This window comes from Archocentrus centrarchus, chromosome 14 (genome assembly GCF_007364275.1).
Source record: "Archocentrus centrarchus isolate MPI-CPG fArcCen1 chromosome 14, fArcCen1, whole genome shotgun sequence".
In the NCBI taxonomy this organism is placed as follows: Eukaryota; Metazoa; Chordata; class Actinopteri; order Cichliformes; family Cichlidae; genus Archocentrus; species Archocentrus centrarchus.
The window spans coordinates 28,015,925-28,036,848 of NC_044359.1; the positions used below are offsets into that span (position 1 = coordinate 28,015,925).

The window sequence follows — 20,924 nt, forward strand, 5'->3', positions numbered from 1 at the left end:
CTGACTGTACTCTTCTTTGTTCTTAATTTCATCAATTTTGACAAAATCCCCCCCACAGCGCTGATTTCAGCACCAAACCATGACGGAGCCTTCACCGTGTTTTACAGATGTAGAGACTCACTTCTGTACGTCTCCCCTGACCTCCTCCATACATACCCTTCAATTGACTCCATTTCTAATGAACAGCAGATGGGCTGAAGGGCCAGATGCATCTCTCTGGTCCAGTGTCAGTTCTTTGCTGGATTTTTTCCCCCTATTTTTGAGGACATGACTTACAGATAGCATGAACAAAGGAGTGAAAATGGAAAATGTTTTGTCCTGTTTATTTCTATGTAAGGCAGTGTTCTATTTCGACAAAACAGTAACAGAGTTCCAAAAGAAATTTCCTAGTGTAACATGAATGTAACTGTAAAACTATTACAAATAAAGAAAAATTATAAAAATGCAAAGGGAACCTTAACTGAATTTTGACAATTTGTAATAATTCCAAATACATGTTACAGTGTACAAATAGCTTAGAATATAAATACAAATCCTTTAACTTGTGTTCAATATTCAATACTCTACAAAAAAAAAAAAAAAAATCTGACAATCATCTGACAATTTAACCTCTGACTTAAACAATAATGCACAATAAACGGATGCATGGGGAAAATAGCAGTTGAGCTTAAAAAGAACAAAAACTAAGCCATTTGTTCATTCCACAAGCTTACAGTAGTACAGTTATGGAGTGCAACATTTTAGTAATTATTTTGCACTTCACAGGTGGTCAAACTGTTGCAAAATGGGCCAAAAAACTAAACACACAAAAAAGGCCAGATTGCGTTGTCAGACTACAAACAAACATTAAGCTTGAGGCTGTGACAGTAGCTTTTTTCCCTTTAATTTGGTTGCCTCTAACCATTTTTTATTATTTTTTTTACACATTTAACTGCTTAGTCATTTCTTCACTCACTAATGTAGAACGTTTTCACAAACAGGGTATCTGCTATATAAATAATGTAACGATCAGTATGTAAAGCAAATAGCAGCTGAAGCATGAACTATCACTAGCTGTACATTTCTAATACCTGCTCATCTTGTTCTGGATCTGGAAAGAATTAGCTGCATTTTGAGATTAAGTTAAAAACAGAAACAGCTTGATGCGTTTTATATATATGCCCCATAGAGGTGCTTCTCTCTAACATACTTTTTTTTTTTTTTTTCCTTTCCTCAAACCGTTAAAAACTGAGCATCATGAGAGAGTAACATAAACCTTTTGAGAGCAACAAAGCTGTAAATACAAACATAAGCCGGCATTTAAAGCATAAGCGTTCGTGTGTTTAGAGGCAACTAGCAATGTAAGCAGGACCTTTTCAGCCTGGAAACCAGGCTGATGAATACCCACTAAAACAGAGTATGACATTATTGTTGAGGCCTGGATGCTGAGGCTGCACATGGGTATGAACATTCTAGTGAAATTCAATAGCTTAATGACATGATTCAGTAACAATTGCAAATGAAACAATTACTCCCTTAAATGGATGGACTAACATATATATATATATATATGCAACCAGTGTGAAATATCCAACTGTTAACTGTGCAAATGCAGAAAATCTGACTTCTGAGTGTTCTGCTAATGATCTCATAAACTCTAAAGCGTCCTTCCTATCACAGTGTCAACAACCTTTCAATGGAAGCAGCCTTGCAAGTAAAAATTAAGCAACAATTCCTCAACTGGATGACCATAAAAACACTCGCTGGCACATATACACGAAATAATAACTGTATGATTGAGAGCCTTCCAGTTGAAGGTTGCCTCAGAAAGATTGTTGCAGGCTTATAGGTCACACCACATCCCTGGGTGTTCTTGTTTCACTGATGGTGAACATTTCATCCTTAGACACACATGTGCCCAGAGGACTCCCAGTATGAGACATAGCTTCCCTACTAGTCACTAGTTTGCCTTTACCGCACTGATTATAGGACTGCAAATTAGTGGCAGCATTACAAAAAACACTGCCATCAATATCATCAGATACATCCTCCATCAATCCAGAATAAACAAAAGTGCTATGAGGTAAACAGGACTCTGACTGCAAAGGAGGGTGACACTGTCTATTGTAAAGCTCCGGGTTGGGTGAAAGTAAATCACAGGAGACGCCGTCCGACATATCAGAGCAAAGACGCTGGGATTTACAGTCGGAAAAATCACTACCGGATGAGACAGAAAATATGTTGCGTTTATGTACTTGACTGAGACTCTGCATCTTTTCATTGAATTCTGCATCTGTCAGAGGAAGGCTTAAAGCCATTTCTGACTTTGTTTGCCACGATAAGGCCACAGTGTTGTTACTGTCTCGGACTTCTGATGCAGACACGACTACATTCTTTTTGTAATATGGTGAGGAATCTCTCTCCAATTCGTCTTCTGTCTGAGGACAGGAAACGATAGCAGCTCTGTTCTCTCTGTATGTCTCAGGCATCTTCAACTCAAGGCTTTCTGTGTCCAGAGACCTACTTCTCTCTAGAGACAATGGATTAGGCATGGACTGACTGACTCTTGTAAGGCCAAGATGCCGTGGGAGACTAGCAACTGCCCATGTATTACTAATCATGTTCTGTTCATACAGGTCTAACATTTGATAATCACATTCAGCAAATGCATCCTTTTGTAGGTAGCTTTCCTCAAATTCCTGATAGGGCGACGAAATGTCCTCCTCCAGTTCCATGTGAATCTGCTCGTCGTATTCACCCTCGTTATGCATATCCACTACATCGAATGTGACTATGGTGGGCAGGGCCTCCACATTTGGAGTGATGGCAGAGCTGGTCTCCAAATCATCTACACTGTTGTGCAAGTTGCTCAACATTTGAGTGTGTTTTGTGAAGTCCACGAGTGCTTGTGAGAAGCACACAGTCTGCCCATCATCCATGTCGATGTTGGAATCTTGAGACTGAGATGTGATATTTCTGTATGGTAAAGCCACAGGCTTGTTTTCCTCGAGATGTTCCTCTTTGGGTTCACAAAATGTTTCGAAGTCTGGGTCAGACGTGCTTTGGAAAGATAAGCTGCTCTGCCTTTTCTCAGTGTCAGCATTTATGCATCTTTTTTCACTGGAAGCAAGCACATTTCCCTTTTGATCAAATATATCCAGTTCTATATTATCTTCTCTGATTGAGGCTTGGGGTTTTGAGTTCAAATTACAGTTTTTATTCATAGCAATTTCCTGCCGACCAACCACACTGTGTGCCAGCTCCAAGGAGTCGCTGCATGTGCTTGTCATCTCTAGTAAATCATGAACTTTATATAATTCTGCACTTATTTGTAATTTATTCATATCTGTGACAAAGGCTGAATCTGTCACATCAGCTGGCTGACTTGAATAGTCACCCTGTTTTGAAATGGGAAGTTTGGATTTGTTTTCATAATTTGGGCTCACAAGACTTTCATCAGGCGCAAACAGTTCATAAAGGGCATCGCCGCTGTAACTGTCCCTGGGTAATCTGTCTGTTTGAAATCTGTCTGTTTTTTCTCGTCCTTCCTCTGGCCCCGGGGTAGTTGAATCGTAGTAGCCCTCGTCGCTATTTGGAACAGATTCCTGATGCTCACTTTGAGGAGTTAATACATCAGCAATTGAAGAAGAGTCCATGCCACCAGCTTGCTGTGTGCTGCTACTGTTCAACAAGTCCATATTGTGAGATGTCGTCAGCTCAGCAGTCACGTCTGTGTGGTCTTGACTGCAAGTACAGCAGATTTCCTTTGAAGTATTATTTCCCCAGAAATCCTGAAGACACGTCTCATCCAAATCTTCAGGCGAGGCCATTTCTTCACCACCTCCCTGATAAGTAAGATAACAAGAGGCCCTCTTTCCTCCATTTCTGCTCCTCTCTCCAGAAACTGTGCTCTCTGTGATGCTGTCATCTTCTTGATCAGCAATGATGTCCCCACAGCCGGTGAGGGAGTCAAAGCTTTTTAATGATGCAACATCTCCAAAAATCATGTCCAGCTGATCCGTCGAGCCAGCGGGCGTTTCGGACGGCTCAGACGTCATCTGAAGTTTCAGACAAGGCTCGCTGTGGCCTCTAGATGGCTCCTCGTAATCACCGGAGACCACGGCTATCAAATTCATTTCCTCCAGCTGATCGTCGCTCACCTGATCGTCAAACTCAGACTTTGGGCTTTCTTTCTCTATACTGCTCTCCAAAGCTATCTGCACATCGGCCTCACTACATTCAGGACCAATGGAAATATCACATATAACGTCTGCAAAATCAGGCACATTGGATTCAGATCCCAGGCACTCTGTGGCAAACTGGTTGATGTCCCGGACAACAGGCACCTCTTTCTTGCTGTGAGGAGAGGACATTGCAATCACTTCAGTTTTAGCCAATCCATCATTTCTATGGTTTCTGTGATGCTTAAAACTGTTAAAAAGGCTCCTCAAACCCTTTTTTTGCCGACCAAGAGTCAGTGATTTCTGCTCAGCAGCGGGGTGACTACATTCATTGCGACAGCTACCGTGGAGCTCTCCAGCAGTGTCCCTCTGGCTGTAATACTCAAAATCTCCAGCTGAGGCGTACCCGCTTCTCAGTCCATCATCATGACTGACTTTACACAGCCCATCATGTGTTTTGCTTTTGCCAATTCCTTTCTTAGAAGACCATTTGTTCTGATTTTTATTCCTCCCTCCAAAAAAGCTTGGTAAAATACAGATACCTTTACGAACTCCGAAAAACGTCAGGGCAGTCCGCCTGAATTTTCCAGATTTTTGAGATTTCACTGTTGCATTCATCGTATCTGGCTGCAGCTCTCCCGCGATTTCATCGGGGCAACATCTGGAAAGCTGTTCAGAGACTGATTGCAAATTCTTGGTGTCACTTGGTAGCTCATCTACACTGCGAGAAGCCATGGCCAGCACGGTTACAGGAGCATACGTTTGATAAAAGGCACAACAGCTGACGTTTAGAAAGCAGCTGATGGGATGACTGCTGTGAACTCCTCCTCCATCTGATAAGCCCTGTATTGAGAAAATTGAGACAACAATAACTGTTGATTTAAAATGCAATATCGGCCACAATGATATGAAACAAACATAAATTTTAATGTTAAAAAGTTTAGGGAGGTGGCATTTTTACCACCTAAAACACTCATCAATTATTTACTTTAAAACTATAAAAAAAACTATAAAAATTTGTCTTGGCATCTATTGGTATGCCTATCCTGGAGCGTTACCTGTTTTCTCTCTCTTTGCATTGTTTTTTTTCTCCATTTATATGTGATTTTCTATGATTTTCTGGAATTAATGGATTTGCAGTGCATTTCCCTTAAAATCCAACTGCAGCCCTTTCATTTTGTGAACAGTGCAAGAAGGACAGAGGGGAGGTGGGTAGGGTAAAAATGTGTGCAAGAGCTATGGAGAAAACAACATGGAAATGCAAGGCACCTATGATCCAGAGGGCTTTTTTGAGGTTGTGAACATTTCCCTTTCTCTGAAACAGACATTAATGTGGTAAAGAGCTATGGTGTTCCTACTATATCGATTCAATTCACAGATTCCAGCTCCGGGAATGGTCAAAGCCAGAGTGCTCTCTGGCTCTCTTTAACTGTGAGCTGGCTTAACAAAAGCACTGATGGGTTTTATTACAGTACAGTGGTAGCCCTTTACAGCTCAAGAAATGGAGAATGTATTGCATCTTTAAAGTTTGTGATTTTAGTCTTTTATACTTGATCCAAGAAAAAAACTCAAGAGCTATATCTCAGACTCAGGCGTGTAGTGTGTTAAATGTTAAAGTTCATGACAGTAAATATAGAAAAAGACTGAACAAGTATGGCTTGTCTGGAAGGACTGCCAGGAGAAAGCCTCTTCTCTCTAAAGGAACATGGCTGCATGACTTAGCTTTGCAAAGCTGCATCTGAGCAAACCACAAGACTTCTGGAACAGAGTCCCTTAGACAGACGAGACCACGTACAGATATTTGGCCATGATGCACAGTGCCATGTTTGGTGAAAAATAAACAGCATATTAGCACAAACACCTCGTACCAACTGTCAATCATGGTGGCGAGGGATTGTTTTGCATCCACAGGACCAGGGCACCTTGCAGTCATTGAGTTGACCATGAACTCCTCTGTATACCAAAGTATTCAAGAGTTAAAGGCCATCTATCAACAGCTAAAGCTTTGCTGAGACTGGGTCATGTTACTGAGACAGATTCTTTTCCTTTGCACCCATTCTATGTGTTGCAATAGCGCAGTCAAAATCCAGACCTCAACGTGACTGAAATGTTGTGGACCTTAAGAGAGCTGCGCATGAACATATGCCTGCAAACTTAATAAAATCTGGGAATGCTGTAAGGAAGAGTGGGACAAAACTCCTCCACAGTTATGTGAAAGACTGAAAGAAAACCATTGTCTCAAGTTATTGCTTGTGAAAACTCTCGTTCACTTTACTACATAAGTAGCTCAATCGGTTCTGCTCTTTTAGCCTTCAGGTTTTCAAGAGAAAAAAAAAAGTAAATCTACGGATGTATGTGACATTTACATTGTTACATATTGTGGCGGGACTTTAGCTAGGACTCCATATAGTTGTTTCTATTTGTTATAAATAACTTTTTTTTTTTGGCAGAAAAGAACTGATGAATTCAAACTCATATTAATTATATTATAATTAAGTTTCACGAATGCAAAAGGCATATATAACTAACCGGTGTATATTATGCTTTTAACTCTAATAGATGGTGTGCCTGAGAATTTCCAGGTGATATAGCCAAACGTCGCAGATGTAACTCTGCTGCAGCTGCGCGGCGTTTACTGTTGCAGAGCTTTCTTTAAAAACAAATACTTTAATAGGAGTCTTTGCAAAGAAAAACGCCAGCAACTACACACAGACTAAACCTACTTGTAGTTGGTGTAAATACAGACCTTGGTTGCCTTGACTTTGTCAACCAAACTAAAGACAACTTAAGCTAAGCAACACAATAGCACTATGTGAGTCATGAAGTAAACAAACTTACCAGCTAAAGCCACACTGTGGCGGCAAGGAGCTGCTGTCGGCTCTTCGACCAGGACACCATGGTTTCTGCTAACGATAACCTGGCTTGAACTTTGGGGAACAGCAGCTTGCTTGCGGTCGACACGGGGCAGCTTTACCCAGATACGGTTTCATTTGTTCCCAGCTACCATCAGCTAGCTGGGGGCGCTCCGCTAACAGTGCTAACCACACTCGCCAGTGCGTGTGTGTGTGTGTGTGTGTGTGTGCGTCCCCCTGCAGGCTGCGGCCAGGACAGGACTCAGTAGCTAAAGCACACGACAGCAGCGGCGTACTGGAAATATACGCGGAGCAGTCCACCCAGAATGGGATTCACTTGAAATGTTCACCCACCCTCTCACCCCGAAAACAGAAAAAGCAGCATTTGGATGATGACTTCCTCTCCCGACTTGTTGGGTAATTTGCCCAAATCTCCTATACCGAGTCTCTTCGTCGCATGTTGGTGACGACACACGTGTGTAGGGCAGGGCGTAGTAATCTCGCACACACATTTGTCAAATCAAATTGTTGCACATTTCATAAAAAACAAATCCAGCAGTATTATTTTTATAATATATGAAAACAACGCTGTGAATCGACATTTGCCTCTCCAAAATACACCTGCATTTATTCCGAAATATGTGTGCATATCTGTAAATCTGTATCTGTCTTTATGTATTATAAATGCATATTTTTTCTGCATGTAAGAAAATAGCTCACATAGAAGAGTGGTCTCTTTCATCCGCTTGCATGTGGTTAAAAGATTTGCTGACCGATGTGCAAAGTGATGTGAACAGCTGGACAGATGTTCAGCTAAATGAGCTGGTTCACCTGTATGACCAAAGTAATATGGCAATAATGCCCCCCCCCCCCCCCCCCCCCCCCCCCGGTTGTTTCCTTTGGTAAGTTTTAAGTAAATTTTTGTTGTTTAGATGTGGGTAGGTTTCAGGTGAAGGCAGAAGCTCAGAACGACACAGAGAAAAAATATTATAAACAAAATTTTATCATTAAAAAAATCTTCAGTAACATTTCTATACATACATTTGCAGCATTTTTTAATACAGTAAAACAAAATGATGCCCTTTTTCAAATTTGGTAAAACTTAATGCTACAGAAAAATCAGTGAATAGTGCATGATTAGCCAGTATTTATAGTTCAGTTCTACAAGGACTTAACTTAGCTTTAACAGTGCAATTTTGCATTTCCTCGATGCAAAAGAGGGCCTTACTGCTTAATTGCTCTTGTAATTTTAATTCAATACTGTTTCCCAAAGTGCTTTTAAATTCTTATAAAATCTTATAAAAATGCTATGTACATAAAATGTCCTCCTTGCTGGTTTATTGTTGGTGTTCTTGAAACCTTGTGTTCTTAATTAGTTTCATAGTGTCAGGTTTTTGACTGGCGCACATCTGTCCACTCCATTTTGGTGTTTTGAAGTGCCTGCGTCTTCTTCTCATCCACCTGCACGTAATCCACTCTGTACTCATCGGACAGAAATGGCTTCTGCTGGACACAGAGAGGGAGAGATGAGGAGACACTGATGGAAAATGTTGCAGATTCTGCTTCACCTCCCCAAACAATCAGGGTGCACCTAATGTATTTAAGCTACTGATACTGCAGAGTGCAGAAGTCTTGATATGCAAGTCTTGTTATTTCTCATTGCAAGTGATTCTTCCACTCATCTACCATTCTTACATCAGTTGCGTTATTTTGAATAGTAAGCCAGATAAATCTGTCATCTGTCTAATCAAAGCATACCTTCTGCACAGGAGACGGGGATGCCGAATTGAAATCCAGTGACAAGTAGTCAAGGTTTGAACTTCTCGCCCAGGGCTGAACTGCTCCATCAAAGGTGAGAGAGAACTGTTGCCTTGATTCCTGTGAGAAAAAAGAATCCATGGAGACCCTGTTCTCAATTAAAAGGCTCTGACATACTGTACTTAGACTCCTAAAGGCACAGCAGTGCATTAGTAAAAACCCAATGTCAGCATCACTGCTATCATCTTTTCATTAAATATGTAACCAAACAAAGGAGAAGGGACCTCAATTCATTTTCAGATCGAGTTAAAGAACACATTGGAAGCTATTTGTGTTTAGAGACACAATGCATGACTAATGTGCTTTTTTCAAAGCTTTATTCAGGGAAAATGAAGTGAATATGCACAATTTCCAGACCATGTACAATTACAAGTAGAACACTTTGGAAATTCATAGTCACTTTCCACACCCACATTCTTCAGCTACGTGAGGTCTGAGCACATTTTCCCACTCACAAATGGTTCTATTATAAGAGGGGGCCAGACTGAATCCTTTTTTACACGTTCTTTAAGTGTTCTCTAAAACAGAGATATTTGAGTCGAGCTCAAAATTTTGCAAGTAATCGTTCATATCAAAGTCAGTGTGAACTCTATTTCAACTATTTCTGCACACAAGACAGATTTTACTACATTTTAGTAGATGAAACTCTATGCATGTGCAAATCACCCCATTAGCACTACATTATAATAAAAAAATAGAATATATTCTATGTGTTGTAATAGAGTGGAAATGACAGTAAATAGACACCAAATTCCACAAAATTATGTTATTTTAGGTCAGCAACGGCAAAGGAAAATTTTTTTTTTAAATTGCATCAATATATGTTTCCACTGAATCAAAATCCTACCATTGCAGAGCAGTTTGTGACTTCATCTCTTAATGTGTCCCCATTCTCAAGTCTTCTTTCAAGAGGTGAATGGTTCACTGAAAAGCTGCCATTAGGCAAGAAAAAAGGAGGGAAAAAGTTAGATTACAAAGTAACTTTGAAGTTTTACAAGCAGAAATGGAAAAACTATAATGTTCAATATGTCTATACTTCAGCAGGTTCAGCTTTGATTGGCCCTTTCCTTAAAAATAAAACCAACCGTCAGGACCTAAAGGTTTTTACTTTTAAATTAAGATAAGAAAATACAGAAAATTCTGAGGTTAACAAAAAATGTATCTCTAGGCAAATTTATACTTTTAAAAAAAAGACTCAATCCCTAATTGCAGTTTAATTAACCCGGTCATGCTTCGTTTCTATACTCGAGATAAAAGTGTGTAGACAAAGAGACTTTGTGCTCACCATGAATCGATCATTGCTCTGCTCAAAGGAAGATGAGTGGGTAATTCTGTGATTGTGGAAAGGCCTCTCAGATCAAGAGGTGGAGGTCGAGCTGCAAACCAAGAAAAGGACAAAGTTTGGTTTCAGTTTGGTTGCAATTCTGTAGTACAGCGCAGAAAGACTAGGTCAAAGGTCAGTGTGTGATCCAAGTACTGTATATCTGTCAGACGTGTACTGTGCATGAATGTGTGACTATGCAGAAGCACAAAGCATCATTTTCAATTATGCTGTACATAAGATGTAAATGTTAAAGTTTACAGAAAACATGTAATGAAAAAAAAAATCTTGAAACCATCCAGCCAAGGATGAAACAGCACAAATTTTCACACATTTCCAAACATTTAACATGACCAAGTCACGGCCGGGAGGACTCTCACCTTTCCGTGAGCGAGGTTTAAGATGCCGGTGAATTGGAGGTGGTGCGAGAGCGCCAAGCTGACTCATCAGTGGGCTGAAAGACGCGGAGGGCTCAATGCTGTAGGTTGTGTTGAGAAAGCCGTACGTTCTCGGGCTCATGGGAATGTAACCATCAGACTCAACAGTCGTAAGAGAAGGGGAGGGCGAAGGGGAAGGGGACGCCATGGGGACATATGACTCATCCTGGTAGTTTTGAACTTTTGTGGTATTTAAACAAGGCTGTAAATACATAAAGCATCATAAGATCAGACACGTGCACTCCATTACATTTATTATTATATTATAGCTGGAACATTTGTTTACTCCACTCTGTGTAGACCATTTTTCAAATTATTTTCATGTCATGTTTTTACCACCTGAATTTTACCCTAAAGAAAAATACTACATCACAATCGTGCTAATCTAAGTTTAAAAATACTGCTGGTTTAGGCTTCCTGTTTATTATACAGATATGAATCTTTTTATCTAACACCATCTAAAAAAAAGTGTGTGTAAAAATAAAAATGGGAGAATGACTACTGTCCACAATCCTCTTACCAAATTAATACTTTGTCTCCTGTTTTGCACCAATCTGCCCTTGACATCTCCTAAAAAAAAGAAAAAAAGACTGAAAAAAATCAGTAACAACAAATATCCCTATCATAGTTGCACCAGGTTTATGTTTCATGCTGCCAGGCTTATCTTTATCAGCTTCTGTACTGTGCATGAGGATTTACCTGATTTGAAGTGGTCCAGGCTCGACAAAGAGGTCCTCCGGGGAAAAAGTGCAGCATTGTTAGAGAAATGGCGTGCACTCATTGCCCTCGTCCTTTGAAGTTGTTCATCACTTGCGTGCTCTGACAGGTGATTAGGCTTGGGTGGCAGTGGTGGGGGTGTTAGTTTATCACCCGTCGCCTCAAACAGCGCAGCAGAGTAAGGTTTGTCGAACTGGAAGACATTTGCGGCACAGTGATGTAGTGGAGAGGAAGACGATGAAGGCAAAGCCATGGAAGTGCACGGAGCGCTGAATGGGGAGTTATTTGGCCTTCCATAGGGGAAAAGAGATGGACTGGTATTAGTGTGGGGGAATGAGGATAAAGAGGGATCCGTGTCCTTGACAGTGTCATCTGATGACTTCTGCTCCAGAGAGATCTCAGAGTTTGAAAAGCTGGCATGTCTACAGATAAGAACAAAAATGTAAACACTGGATTTGTTACACACAAATTACACTGCTATGATTTCAGCTTGTGCGATAGGTTTTACACACCGTACATACCTACTAATGCTCACACTCCCCGTCTCACACTGTGAGAGAAGGAGGTAGTCCGGTGGATAGCTGGAATCTTGTTGGCTTGCTACAGATGTTCTATCAGAGCTGTCAGGTGACAGCTGAAGGGAGGTGGGGGTGTGAGGAAAGCTTTCTTCTGAGCTCTCTGTTGACGACAAGCAGGCAGAAACAGAGAGAATGTAAGTGTTGCAGCCACTAAGGAGTGAGCGCAAAGCCAAAAGATGCAAACACTCCCTGCCTGTGCTCACTTTGCATTTTCTGCATTAACATATGAAGTGGTGTTCTTATTGCAGCTTTTTAGACATACATGTGAGCACCATTCTGTCTTCTGCTTATTTATTCTCTCATTCTTTATTCAGGTTGGCCCATGTTCAGAAATTTGTTTCATTCCATTTCACTTCAAGGCCGTCCTTGCAGCACCAATTCAAAAGTCTTTGCATGTTCTCATGAAACATTTGCTATTAGATATTTGTGTCCCCCTGTGGGCAGAGAACAGCCTTTTATAAGCCTTTGCAAAAGTTATGAGCTGTTGCGAAGAGCCCTTGAATTCTAAAATTTACTGCTGCTGTCCCGCATTCTCAGTAAAACTCTAAAAACTCAGTAATTTCACACCACAACTCACTGCTTAGGGCATTTTTCTGAGTGCATTTGTGATTTACAAGAACAAACTTGTGGCATATCAGCAACTTTATTCAGTTACTCTATCTCCTTCATGCACGTGACAGTTTTCAAACATACGTATATCAAAGTCTCCTCACAAAATAAAACTATTTTGCCTTTATGCGAAGCAAAGGTCCGAGCAGCAGCACCATGGTGGAAAGTATCGAGTGATAAATTCAAAAATCTACTCCAAAGGGTGGAAGTGATACAAAAATGCCGTGTGTTCATTTGAATATAACGTTGAGCTGTTCTTATCTCCTCTGATTCAGCAGCAACTGCTGGAAACATCTTCCACACACAGACGACGTCCAAATTCCTGATAAAACGTGAGGTCAGGTTTTATCTAAACCATGTACCAAACTTCACTGGAGCTTTTATTTAAATTTATTCCCGAAGCAGAGATGTGTGTAGAAAAACTGTAGTCAAAATATTTACATATTTCAAATGATTAAATGAGAAAAATCCGGCAAAGTTTCCACAGCAGTGTTTCCTTGTTTATGCTGCTGCTGTGGAAATAAGTCTAGGTATGAAATGGTGTTAACCACATGCAGTGGCATATGATTGTGAGAATGTTTCTGAAGTTCAAATTTATAAGACCGACTTGTGACAACCACAGCTTTGTGGTACCTGTGTTGTGTTCAAATAGTTTCACATTTTTTTAGACCTTTAAGCTCATCCAATGCTTTTAAAGCCCGCCGATCCAACCACAAGGATGCTTCACAAGTGCAGTTTACTGGATTTCCTTTTCTTGGATATGTTTAAAATAACTAAAAAAAAATTAGAAAAAAAAAAATCTTGCACAAAACAGCACAGCCGAGGGTAACTTTGTTCTAAATCTGAAGACTTTAATGCTGAAATTCTTTTGAGTTGTCACTAAGTGGCAGGCCCTGGGGCAGACCCAGGACACACTGGAGACATTATATCTGTCGGCTGGCCTGGGAGCACCTTGGGGTCTCCCCCAGATGAGCTGGAGGAGGTGGCTGAGGAGAGGGAGGTCTGAGCTTCTCTGCTTGAGCTGCTGCCCCTGCAACCCAGCCCCAGATAAACAGAAGAAAATGGATGGATGGATGGATGGATGGATGGATGTCACTAAGTGAAACCTGATTAGCCTGGGAAACCTTTTACCAAAAATCACAAAGCCACAAACAAACAGTTTGTTCTGACCTCATAAAGTTCCCCACTTCCTGAGTGCTAACAACAACAAGTGCCATCAGTCTGTTTTGGGACCAGTAGAGTGCATCTGCACTATTACTTACAGGTGTAGCTCTACAAATTTTCATAAGTGCAGCAACATATTTCGACATATTTACCTGCATCCTCCAGGCTCCCAAACTGGCAAATCTGACTGATGCTGCTGATCCAGCTGTTCATCTCCTCCTCGGTTTTGGCCACCAGGTAGAAAATACGAGAAGAAGTCTTCACCACAAAGAGGTGCTTGCCGTGGAAGTCCCTCTTTATCCGCAGTTGCCCTTCGAGCATTTCCACCTCACACTCTTTCAGGTCAATGGTGCGGATTGGCTTTTTGGAGTTCTTGCTCTGGTAGTATTCCAGCACATCGGGATCGCCGCTCATGCGACCTCTTCGAAGCACAAACCAACGTTTCCTCCATGCCTGCAGGTGCAAGAAGTACAGATTTTTTTTTTAACTGGCCTTGCTCTTAAATTTAAATTTCACCCACATTATGAGTCAGTTTCAACACAGTCCGTAAGTCTAGCTGAGGCGTCTGCCTTTTCCCCAGCGACAGCATTTTATTAGTCATGGGAAGTTGTCGTGGCCCTGCTTACAGCAGCCAACTAACTGGGTTTCTTTGCGTTTGTTATGGTCAGTAAGCGGAACCTCAACTCCGATTTCCCAGAAGTGCAGAGAAGAGGAAGTTCACTGTATTTAGCAGAAAAATTCTAAGAGATCGAAAGAGGTATTTATACAGAGCCTGGTCACTTCTTTATGCTGAAAACTAACTGAAAACTTAACACTGAAACTGCACTAAAGGGTATTTATAGCTCCAAAGACCTACTTGCAATAAGTACCGCCTAAGCCCTCACTGCACTGAGTGTCATTCTGCTCATGAAGCAGTCACATTCCAATAATGATTAAAAAGAATCAACAAGAACAATTAAGGTGTGTGTGTGTGTGTGTGTAGATGTTATCGTTTCACTCTTGGGTTCTGTGGCTTTGTTGTTGTGACCGAGTCTCTTTTGAGACTTTTTGTGGTGTAAAAACTTGTAGCATTTCTTTCTGCTTGTAGCAAATGTTCTCCTGCACAAGTCGGTTGGTAATTTATGTCTTCATTCCAGGAAATGGTTAGACACACCACACTTATTGCCAAAAACACTGCTAAGCTTAAGAGGAAACCGTAACTAGACAGATGGCAATTTTGATCCTGAAGATGAAAAAAATGAAAAGTGTCACACTCGCAAAAGTAAGTTGTTTTGTGTATCCAGGTTGGCCTAATGGAAGCAGATGGTGTGTGCGGATGCCAGTCAGTGGTTTCTGAATACTTCTGCTTAAAAAAAAAAGTATATTTCAATGAAATTACAGTAATTAAAGTGGACCTCCATGCTTTTCTTTATATTACTATATTGCTAAGGCCTATAGTTTGTCTCCAAGTCAAGTCAAGTCAAGTCAAGTTTATTTATAAAGCACATTTAAAACAACGACGTTGACCAAAGTGCTGTACAAGATCTGTAACCCCAAGGACTATACTAAATAAAAATAAAAATATATAAATAAATAAATAAAATAATAAAATAAAAATAAATAAATAAAAACATTAAGAACAATAAATAACATAAGAAAATTAAAAATTAAAACGTTTAAAACAAGTACCATAAAATACCATAAAACAATCATCTAAAAGGAGGTAGCACTGACTCTCTAGATGCTGCATGCATGTATAATTAAAAACAAAACAAAACAGCACTATCTAACACTGACTTGAAACTCACAAACGAGATTGTTTTCAGTGTTTTTAAAGACACTTCAACCACAGTGCACGGTCATGCTCATCAGATGCAGCTTCCTTATCTTCTGTCACGTGAACCACGTTTGAAACTCTGGTCACATGATGACGAGTGGACAGCATTGGTGACAAATGAGCAAACTTGTCTTCAGGTTGAGATTATTTGTCTTGATTATTTTGTGACTCACATAGCAAAAAGCCACAAATGATGCATAATGGGTCTGCTCCGTTAATGTGTCCCACTGAGCAAGAACCTGAAGACTCAGGACGCTTTTACACCCCTGTATCTATTTCTGACAGGTCAAAGTGGAGGTTCATGCATTTACTTTGAACAAAGGTGAGATATATGGTACTTTGTAGTTTGTAGTTTTTCAATATTTCAAGTTTCTTTGGTGTTTTGATACATTTTTATGTTTTTTTCCTCCTTTCTTTAAAAGAGAAAATACTGGAATAAGACACTATGATAGCAGCAGTGTGAAAAAACATCTGATAGCTCTACATGTGTTTATCTGAGTAAACAAAGTGCAGAATTCATCACACACACTGGTAGGCTGTGAACTGTATTTCCAGAAAGTGGAAACACAGTGCTGACAGAGCTCATTCCAGTGAAGTGCTTCTCTAGAAACACAACTAAACCAACACCTCTGTTCACCATCACAGTGCCATGCTCCTTCAGTACTGCTGGGACCTCATTTACAAAGATAAACTTGACCCAGATAATTAAAATTTTCATACAGGACACAGGCCAGCGCCTTTTATTTGAATAAGGTAAATAGTGTACCTGTCTGCACAACTGTCTGGGAAAAAACACACACACACACACACATCATCGACTGGATTTGCATGTCATGCTAAAATAAGTTTCTATTTCCCACCCTACGCTGTCAACACACACACACACACAGAAACAGAGACACCCCCACCCACCCTTTCCTTACACCGCTGTTGTCAAATGGCCCTCCACCTCCTTTATTCGTACAGAGGAAGTGCAAACAGCCATCATCGAGCTGGACTATTTCTGCTTGTCGCGTAAGTGTCTGACTGCTCCTGACATTACTTCCCATGTTTCACAACACACAGACGCACAGAGCAGAGCAAGTGGCCAGCCTAACATTATCACATGACCCCAACAACCACAAAACAGTCAAAGCTGGATGCTGTTTATGTAAGCTATTACATATAGTTGCTGCAAGGATTCCTGTCCAAATGTGTCTGAAGTATGTCTGCAGTTAGTGGGATGTTGTTACCATAATGCATCACTGCTATAACTAAGCAAACACACAAAACTGAAGCACCGTAACAGAGATGAGGAAGATGATATGGGAAGACTGAGGCAAGGCAAACATAAAGGTCTGTATATCTCAATATCTTCATTTTACATCACAACACACAGACACGGACACACACACACACACGGCTCAGCAGCACAGCCTGACATTCATCCTCCTGGCAGAGGACATAGACAAGTGTGCGACTCACAAATCTCTTTAGTTTCTTCTCCGGAGGGGATTTAATGAGCCAGCCCTTGCAGACCACATCCCCGGCACTCATCTTGGCTGCCGTGTGTCGTCCTCACGGCTGCTGCCGCTGCCGCCGGTGCTGCTGTTGTTGCTGTTGCTGCTGCTGTGAAACTGAGAGCGCTGTAAAGCATATCCTGTTCTGGTATTCAGCTCAGCCACTCCAAAAAGGAGGAAGTAAAGAAATTGATCACACTGACAGGGAGAGAGAGAGAGAGAGAGAGAGAGAGAGCGGGAGGGAGAGAGATGAGTTATGCATTACTGGATGGAGTTATTGGCCTGAGGGGGAGTTAATGAATAGAAAAATACTACATATAATGAGATTTGACAGATAAGAGGTTTTAGACTCACTGACTGGTAATGCACAAAATGTGGCTATGTCACATTCTGTTATAAGATCTGCAATGCAAACATTACTGATTCACGTTTTCTGTTGAAATGTTGATTTCCTCATACCAATGAGCTCCACTGAAATACGAAGTGGTTTTAAGCAATAACCAATGAAAACACCAAACTCCTGCGCCACTCGATGCTTAAAGATAAAATTAAAGCACCTAATTTGCATGTGAGGTTCTAGAAAAATCTTGGTGGTGCCATAATTACTAAATGGAGTGGTTCTTACATAGCACTTTTTCTTGTACTCACAGCACTTCATACAGCATGTCTCATTCACCCATTCACACACACATTAATACGAGCACGTTCTACACCTGAATGTTTTCTATTGAACATTCACACACACATTCACAATCTCATGAACACATTGGGAGCAACTCGGGGTTCACTGTCTTGCTCAGGCATAGTTTATTTATAGTTTATGCAGACTGGAGCAGCCGGGGAGCCACCACCGATGAGTAGATGGCCTACTCTGCCTCCTGAGCCACAGCCACCCCCTAGTAGAAGTGATGTAACAGCTGCTGTGTATCTGTGTGCTTTTCTAGCTGAGCTCAGAAAGTTATTTAAAGTAGGTTCTGAACAGGTTTTAATGCAAACTATCTTGGTCTCTGTTAAGAAAGGTTGCAACAGCTAACCCACACTCCTGCACTGAAGACTGTTTGCAGCAATATTTTCATGCATTTATGCAAACTGTGGATTTTACATTGTGTATATCTGCTATTCGAATGTTATGGTTGACAAGACCATTAAAGTTTCTAATATTAATAAATAATAGCATGCACAAGTGGCTAAATAACGTGGCAAGCTCCTAAAGGTGTTCAGTGGTGTGGTGGTAAATGGCAGGGACTCCTGGTTCAGTATCATAATGATCGAGCTTACTCAGCCCCCCCAAACCTATATGGAACATCAGAGGGCAGGCTGGGAAACTTTACTCATGTTTAAACAGCATTTAAAGTGGGATGCATTTTGCAGTCATATCGGAGCTAATGCTCATCTTGCAGCATTGTTGATGTTTTGCTCTGTGGGCTTTTGTTATTACGAAACTTCACACTGCATCCTGTTACTTATGGTGTAATTTCCCTGAGTTTATTATGTAATTCCTCTGAATTCAGTCTGTCATTTTCCTTACCTAAAATACTTATTGCTTCCCAATTACACGTAAACTATATAGTACAAGTACAAAGTATATTGTGTCTCCTTTCTTTAAAAAATACTCCCCATCACTCATTATCTAAAATGCTTGCATTATATAATTTGTTTCTCATCTCCTTTTTAAGTATCATCATAAACTGGTTAGTAATTTAAAGCAGGGAAACCTGAATTCACCCTGAATTCAGTGGAATAACATGGCAAATATTAGGAAATTACCCTTTGAGTCTTTTTTGGTTTTGGTGTATTTGTACAGACGTCATTACATGCTAGCCTAGGCGTTAAAATTTGCGTGGTGGTGCCATAGACTTGTGCATTAAAGAAAACGGTGAAGAAGAACTGCTGGTCGTGAAAACACAGCTAATAGGCTTGATACTGTAAAAGTAACACTCATACTACTGCTGCTGATGGTAGCAAGGTTGTATTCAGAAGGCCTCTAATTTGTATGAAATGTTCTAACTTTAATATCATTATCAGTCAGTTGATCAAATAAACTATAGACACATCAGATTGAGATGTTTCTGAAGTACACATACGCACAAACAAAGCCACTCAGAGGCTTGTTTTCCAGAAAATTATCTTTCACCAGTTTTTTTTTAAAAAGAACAACCCACCGTTACCTGTTTAGCCTTTCCTCTATAAGGAAGTACATTGATCCTTATTATCCAACCAAAAGGTTCCTGTCATAATTAACCAACTGGCTAAACATTATCAGCAGACTACTCTGAAGTGGTAACTGCAGCACCTGTACTCTCAAAATCACCATTATGTAGCTGATGGCTGACAGAATATAAATGAGTTTATATTCTGTGAGCGTTCCTAAGGACAGAATAAACGAATAAGTAACTTTTAAACCACCAGAGGGTGACAAAACAATCTAAAATGACTTTTATTATTATTATTATTATTATTTCTTAAAGAAAGAGCAGAAAATGTAAAAAATAAAAAAAAATCTGAAAATATCAGAGAAAATAAAAAGCAAAATCTCTGTCATAAATGAATTAATTAAAAAAAACAATAAACAAGTAATGTTAGTAATCAGTTAATCCACACTTCCTGTTAGAGAGGAAAAAATAAGCCCCACTTCCTCTCTCTGTGGCTGTTTGACAGTTATAAGAGAAGTTAAATAGAGGGCCACTAAGTTAGAAGCACGTTCAGTTAAAACAAATGGTGCTGGCTGGGGATAACTACAGTGTGTGACAGTCGTGTGCAGGTACAAAGCGGAGGTTGAGGAATGTGTATGTTGGGAGTAACTGGAACTGTTGGTGAGTTTAGCTGAGCTAGCGTGGTTAGCGGGCGTTGTAGCCATGCTGTCTGCCGGTGTGTTAGCGCTCTGTTTTACGGCCCTCAGGCAGTAAACCACATTTCTGGTTATTACACTGTTCCTTAAAAAAAAACAAAAAACATTTTATTTAGTCACACAAAACATGCAGTAAAATGAGGACTAGAAAACGGTTTGACCTTTAACCTGGGGGTGGAGCAATCCTTTCAAGAACCAAATCTGGATAGGATGCAGTGCCAGCTACTGCTAAGACTAATAATAGTAATACATGTTTAAATTGAAATAAAAAATATGGATCCATAAGGATCAGGCTACAGCAACTGCACTCGGCTCCTCAAGCGACTCCACCAAAATACACTGATCAGTGTGTGTGTGGCTCTGGTCCAAATTACCTGCTCACTCTGCCCAGGAATTACCAGTGGATGGCAACAAGCTGTACAACCGTGCTGCCTGGATTCTCTGGCAGTTTTTAATAGCAGCTCCAGGAGCTCATGTCTGGATCTGGATCTGGGGCTTGGAGAAGAGAATATCCCAACATGGAACAATAATATCCATCCCGTATACCAGAGTCTGAGTTTGTAGGAAGGGTTTAAGAGAGAATAGGGGACACTGAGCACCAGAAACTTCTGGGTACATGCATTTTATTATTTTAATCGAAATATATAAATAATAATAAAATGAATGTACCCTGAAGTTTCCCACAGTCCAAAGACATGCAGTTACTGGGGTTAGGTTAATTGGCCACTCTAAATTGCCCATAGGTGTGAATGTTAGTGTGAATGGTTGTCTGTCTCTCTGTGTTGGCCCTGCAGCAGGCTGGTGACCTGTACAGGGTGTACCCTTCCTCTCGCCCTATGTCAGCTGGGATCGGCTCCAGCCTCCTCGTGACCCTGAACAGGATAAGTGGAAGAGGATGGATATTTCAATTAAAATAGCACATATAAGGTTGTCACAAAACAATAGTGAATATTTCACAGAGCTTCACAGTTGTGAACACCATAAACAAAGTGTCCACCATATTAAAATGATACTGCAAATGTCTCTGGGATGTTTAAGAGTTTAGAATTTCCTTAGTTCATTCCTCAACTTTCCTCTTCAGTCACATAAACCAGCATCAAGTAAG

General features: G+C 40.5%; 2 protein-coding genes across 3 annotated transcripts; both read right to left on the reverse strand.

Moving 5' to 3' along the window:
• Nucleotides 1-323: 323 nt before the first annotated feature.
• On the reverse strand, nt 324-7,419 carry LOC115791522 (APC membrane recruitment protein 1-like). The gene is made up of 2 exons (XM_030745606.1): nt 6,999-7,419; nt 324-5,003 (listed from the first exon to the last, which is right to left on the reverse strand). Exon 2 carries the CDS (start codon nt 4,893-4,895, stop codon nt 1,830-1,832), a length of 3,066 nt encoding a protein of 1,021 aa, XP_030601466.1. The 5' UTR covers nt 4,896-5,003; nt 6,999-7,419; the 3' UTR covers nt 324-1,829.
• A 645-nt stretch (nt 7,420-8,064) lies between these two features.
• Nucleotides 8,065-17,098, reverse strand: gab3 (GRB2 associated binding protein 3). 2 transcript variants are annotated; one of them, XM_030746801.1, is made up of 10 exons: nt 16,937-17,098; nt 13,809-14,109; nt 11,827-11,983; nt 11,288-11,727; nt 11,109-11,158; nt 10,532-10,790; nt 10,116-10,206; nt 9,678-9,762; nt 8,771-8,890; nt 8,065-8,518 (listed from the first exon to the last, which is right to left on the reverse strand). In XM_030746801.1, exons 1-10 carry the CDS (start codon nt 17,006-17,008, stop codon nt 8,399-8,401), a joined length of 1,695 nt encoding a protein of 564 aa, XP_030602661.1. In that variant the 5' UTR covers nt 17,009-17,098; the 3' UTR covers nt 8,065-8,398. The 2 variants fall into 2 exon arrangements, with proteins under 2 accessions (XP_030602661.1, XP_030602662.1); XM_030746802.1 differs by having other exon boundaries at nt 8,065-8,515; nt 16,937-17,097.
• Nucleotides 17,099-20,924: the final 3,826 nt, after the last annotated feature.

Bases quoted from the DNA above. Each gene is read 5' to 3' on its own strand.
- LOC115791522 (XM_030745606.1), bottom strand. From the start codon at position 4,895: ATGGCTTCTCGCAGTGTAGATGAGCTACCAAGTGACACCAAGAATTTG.
- gab3 (XM_030746801.1), bottom strand. From the start codon at position 17,008: ATGAGTGCCGGGGATGTGGTCTGCAAGGGCTGGCTCATTAAATCCCCT. The intron at 10,207-10,531 runs GTGAGAGTCCTC...CTTGGTTTGCAG, and splicing joins TAAACCTCGCTCACGGAAAG to CTCGACCTCCACCTCTTGAT. The intron at 9,763-10,115 runs GTGAGCACAAAG...GCCTAATGGCAG, and splicing joins AGAGCAATGATCGATTCATG to CTTTTCAGTGAACCATTCAC.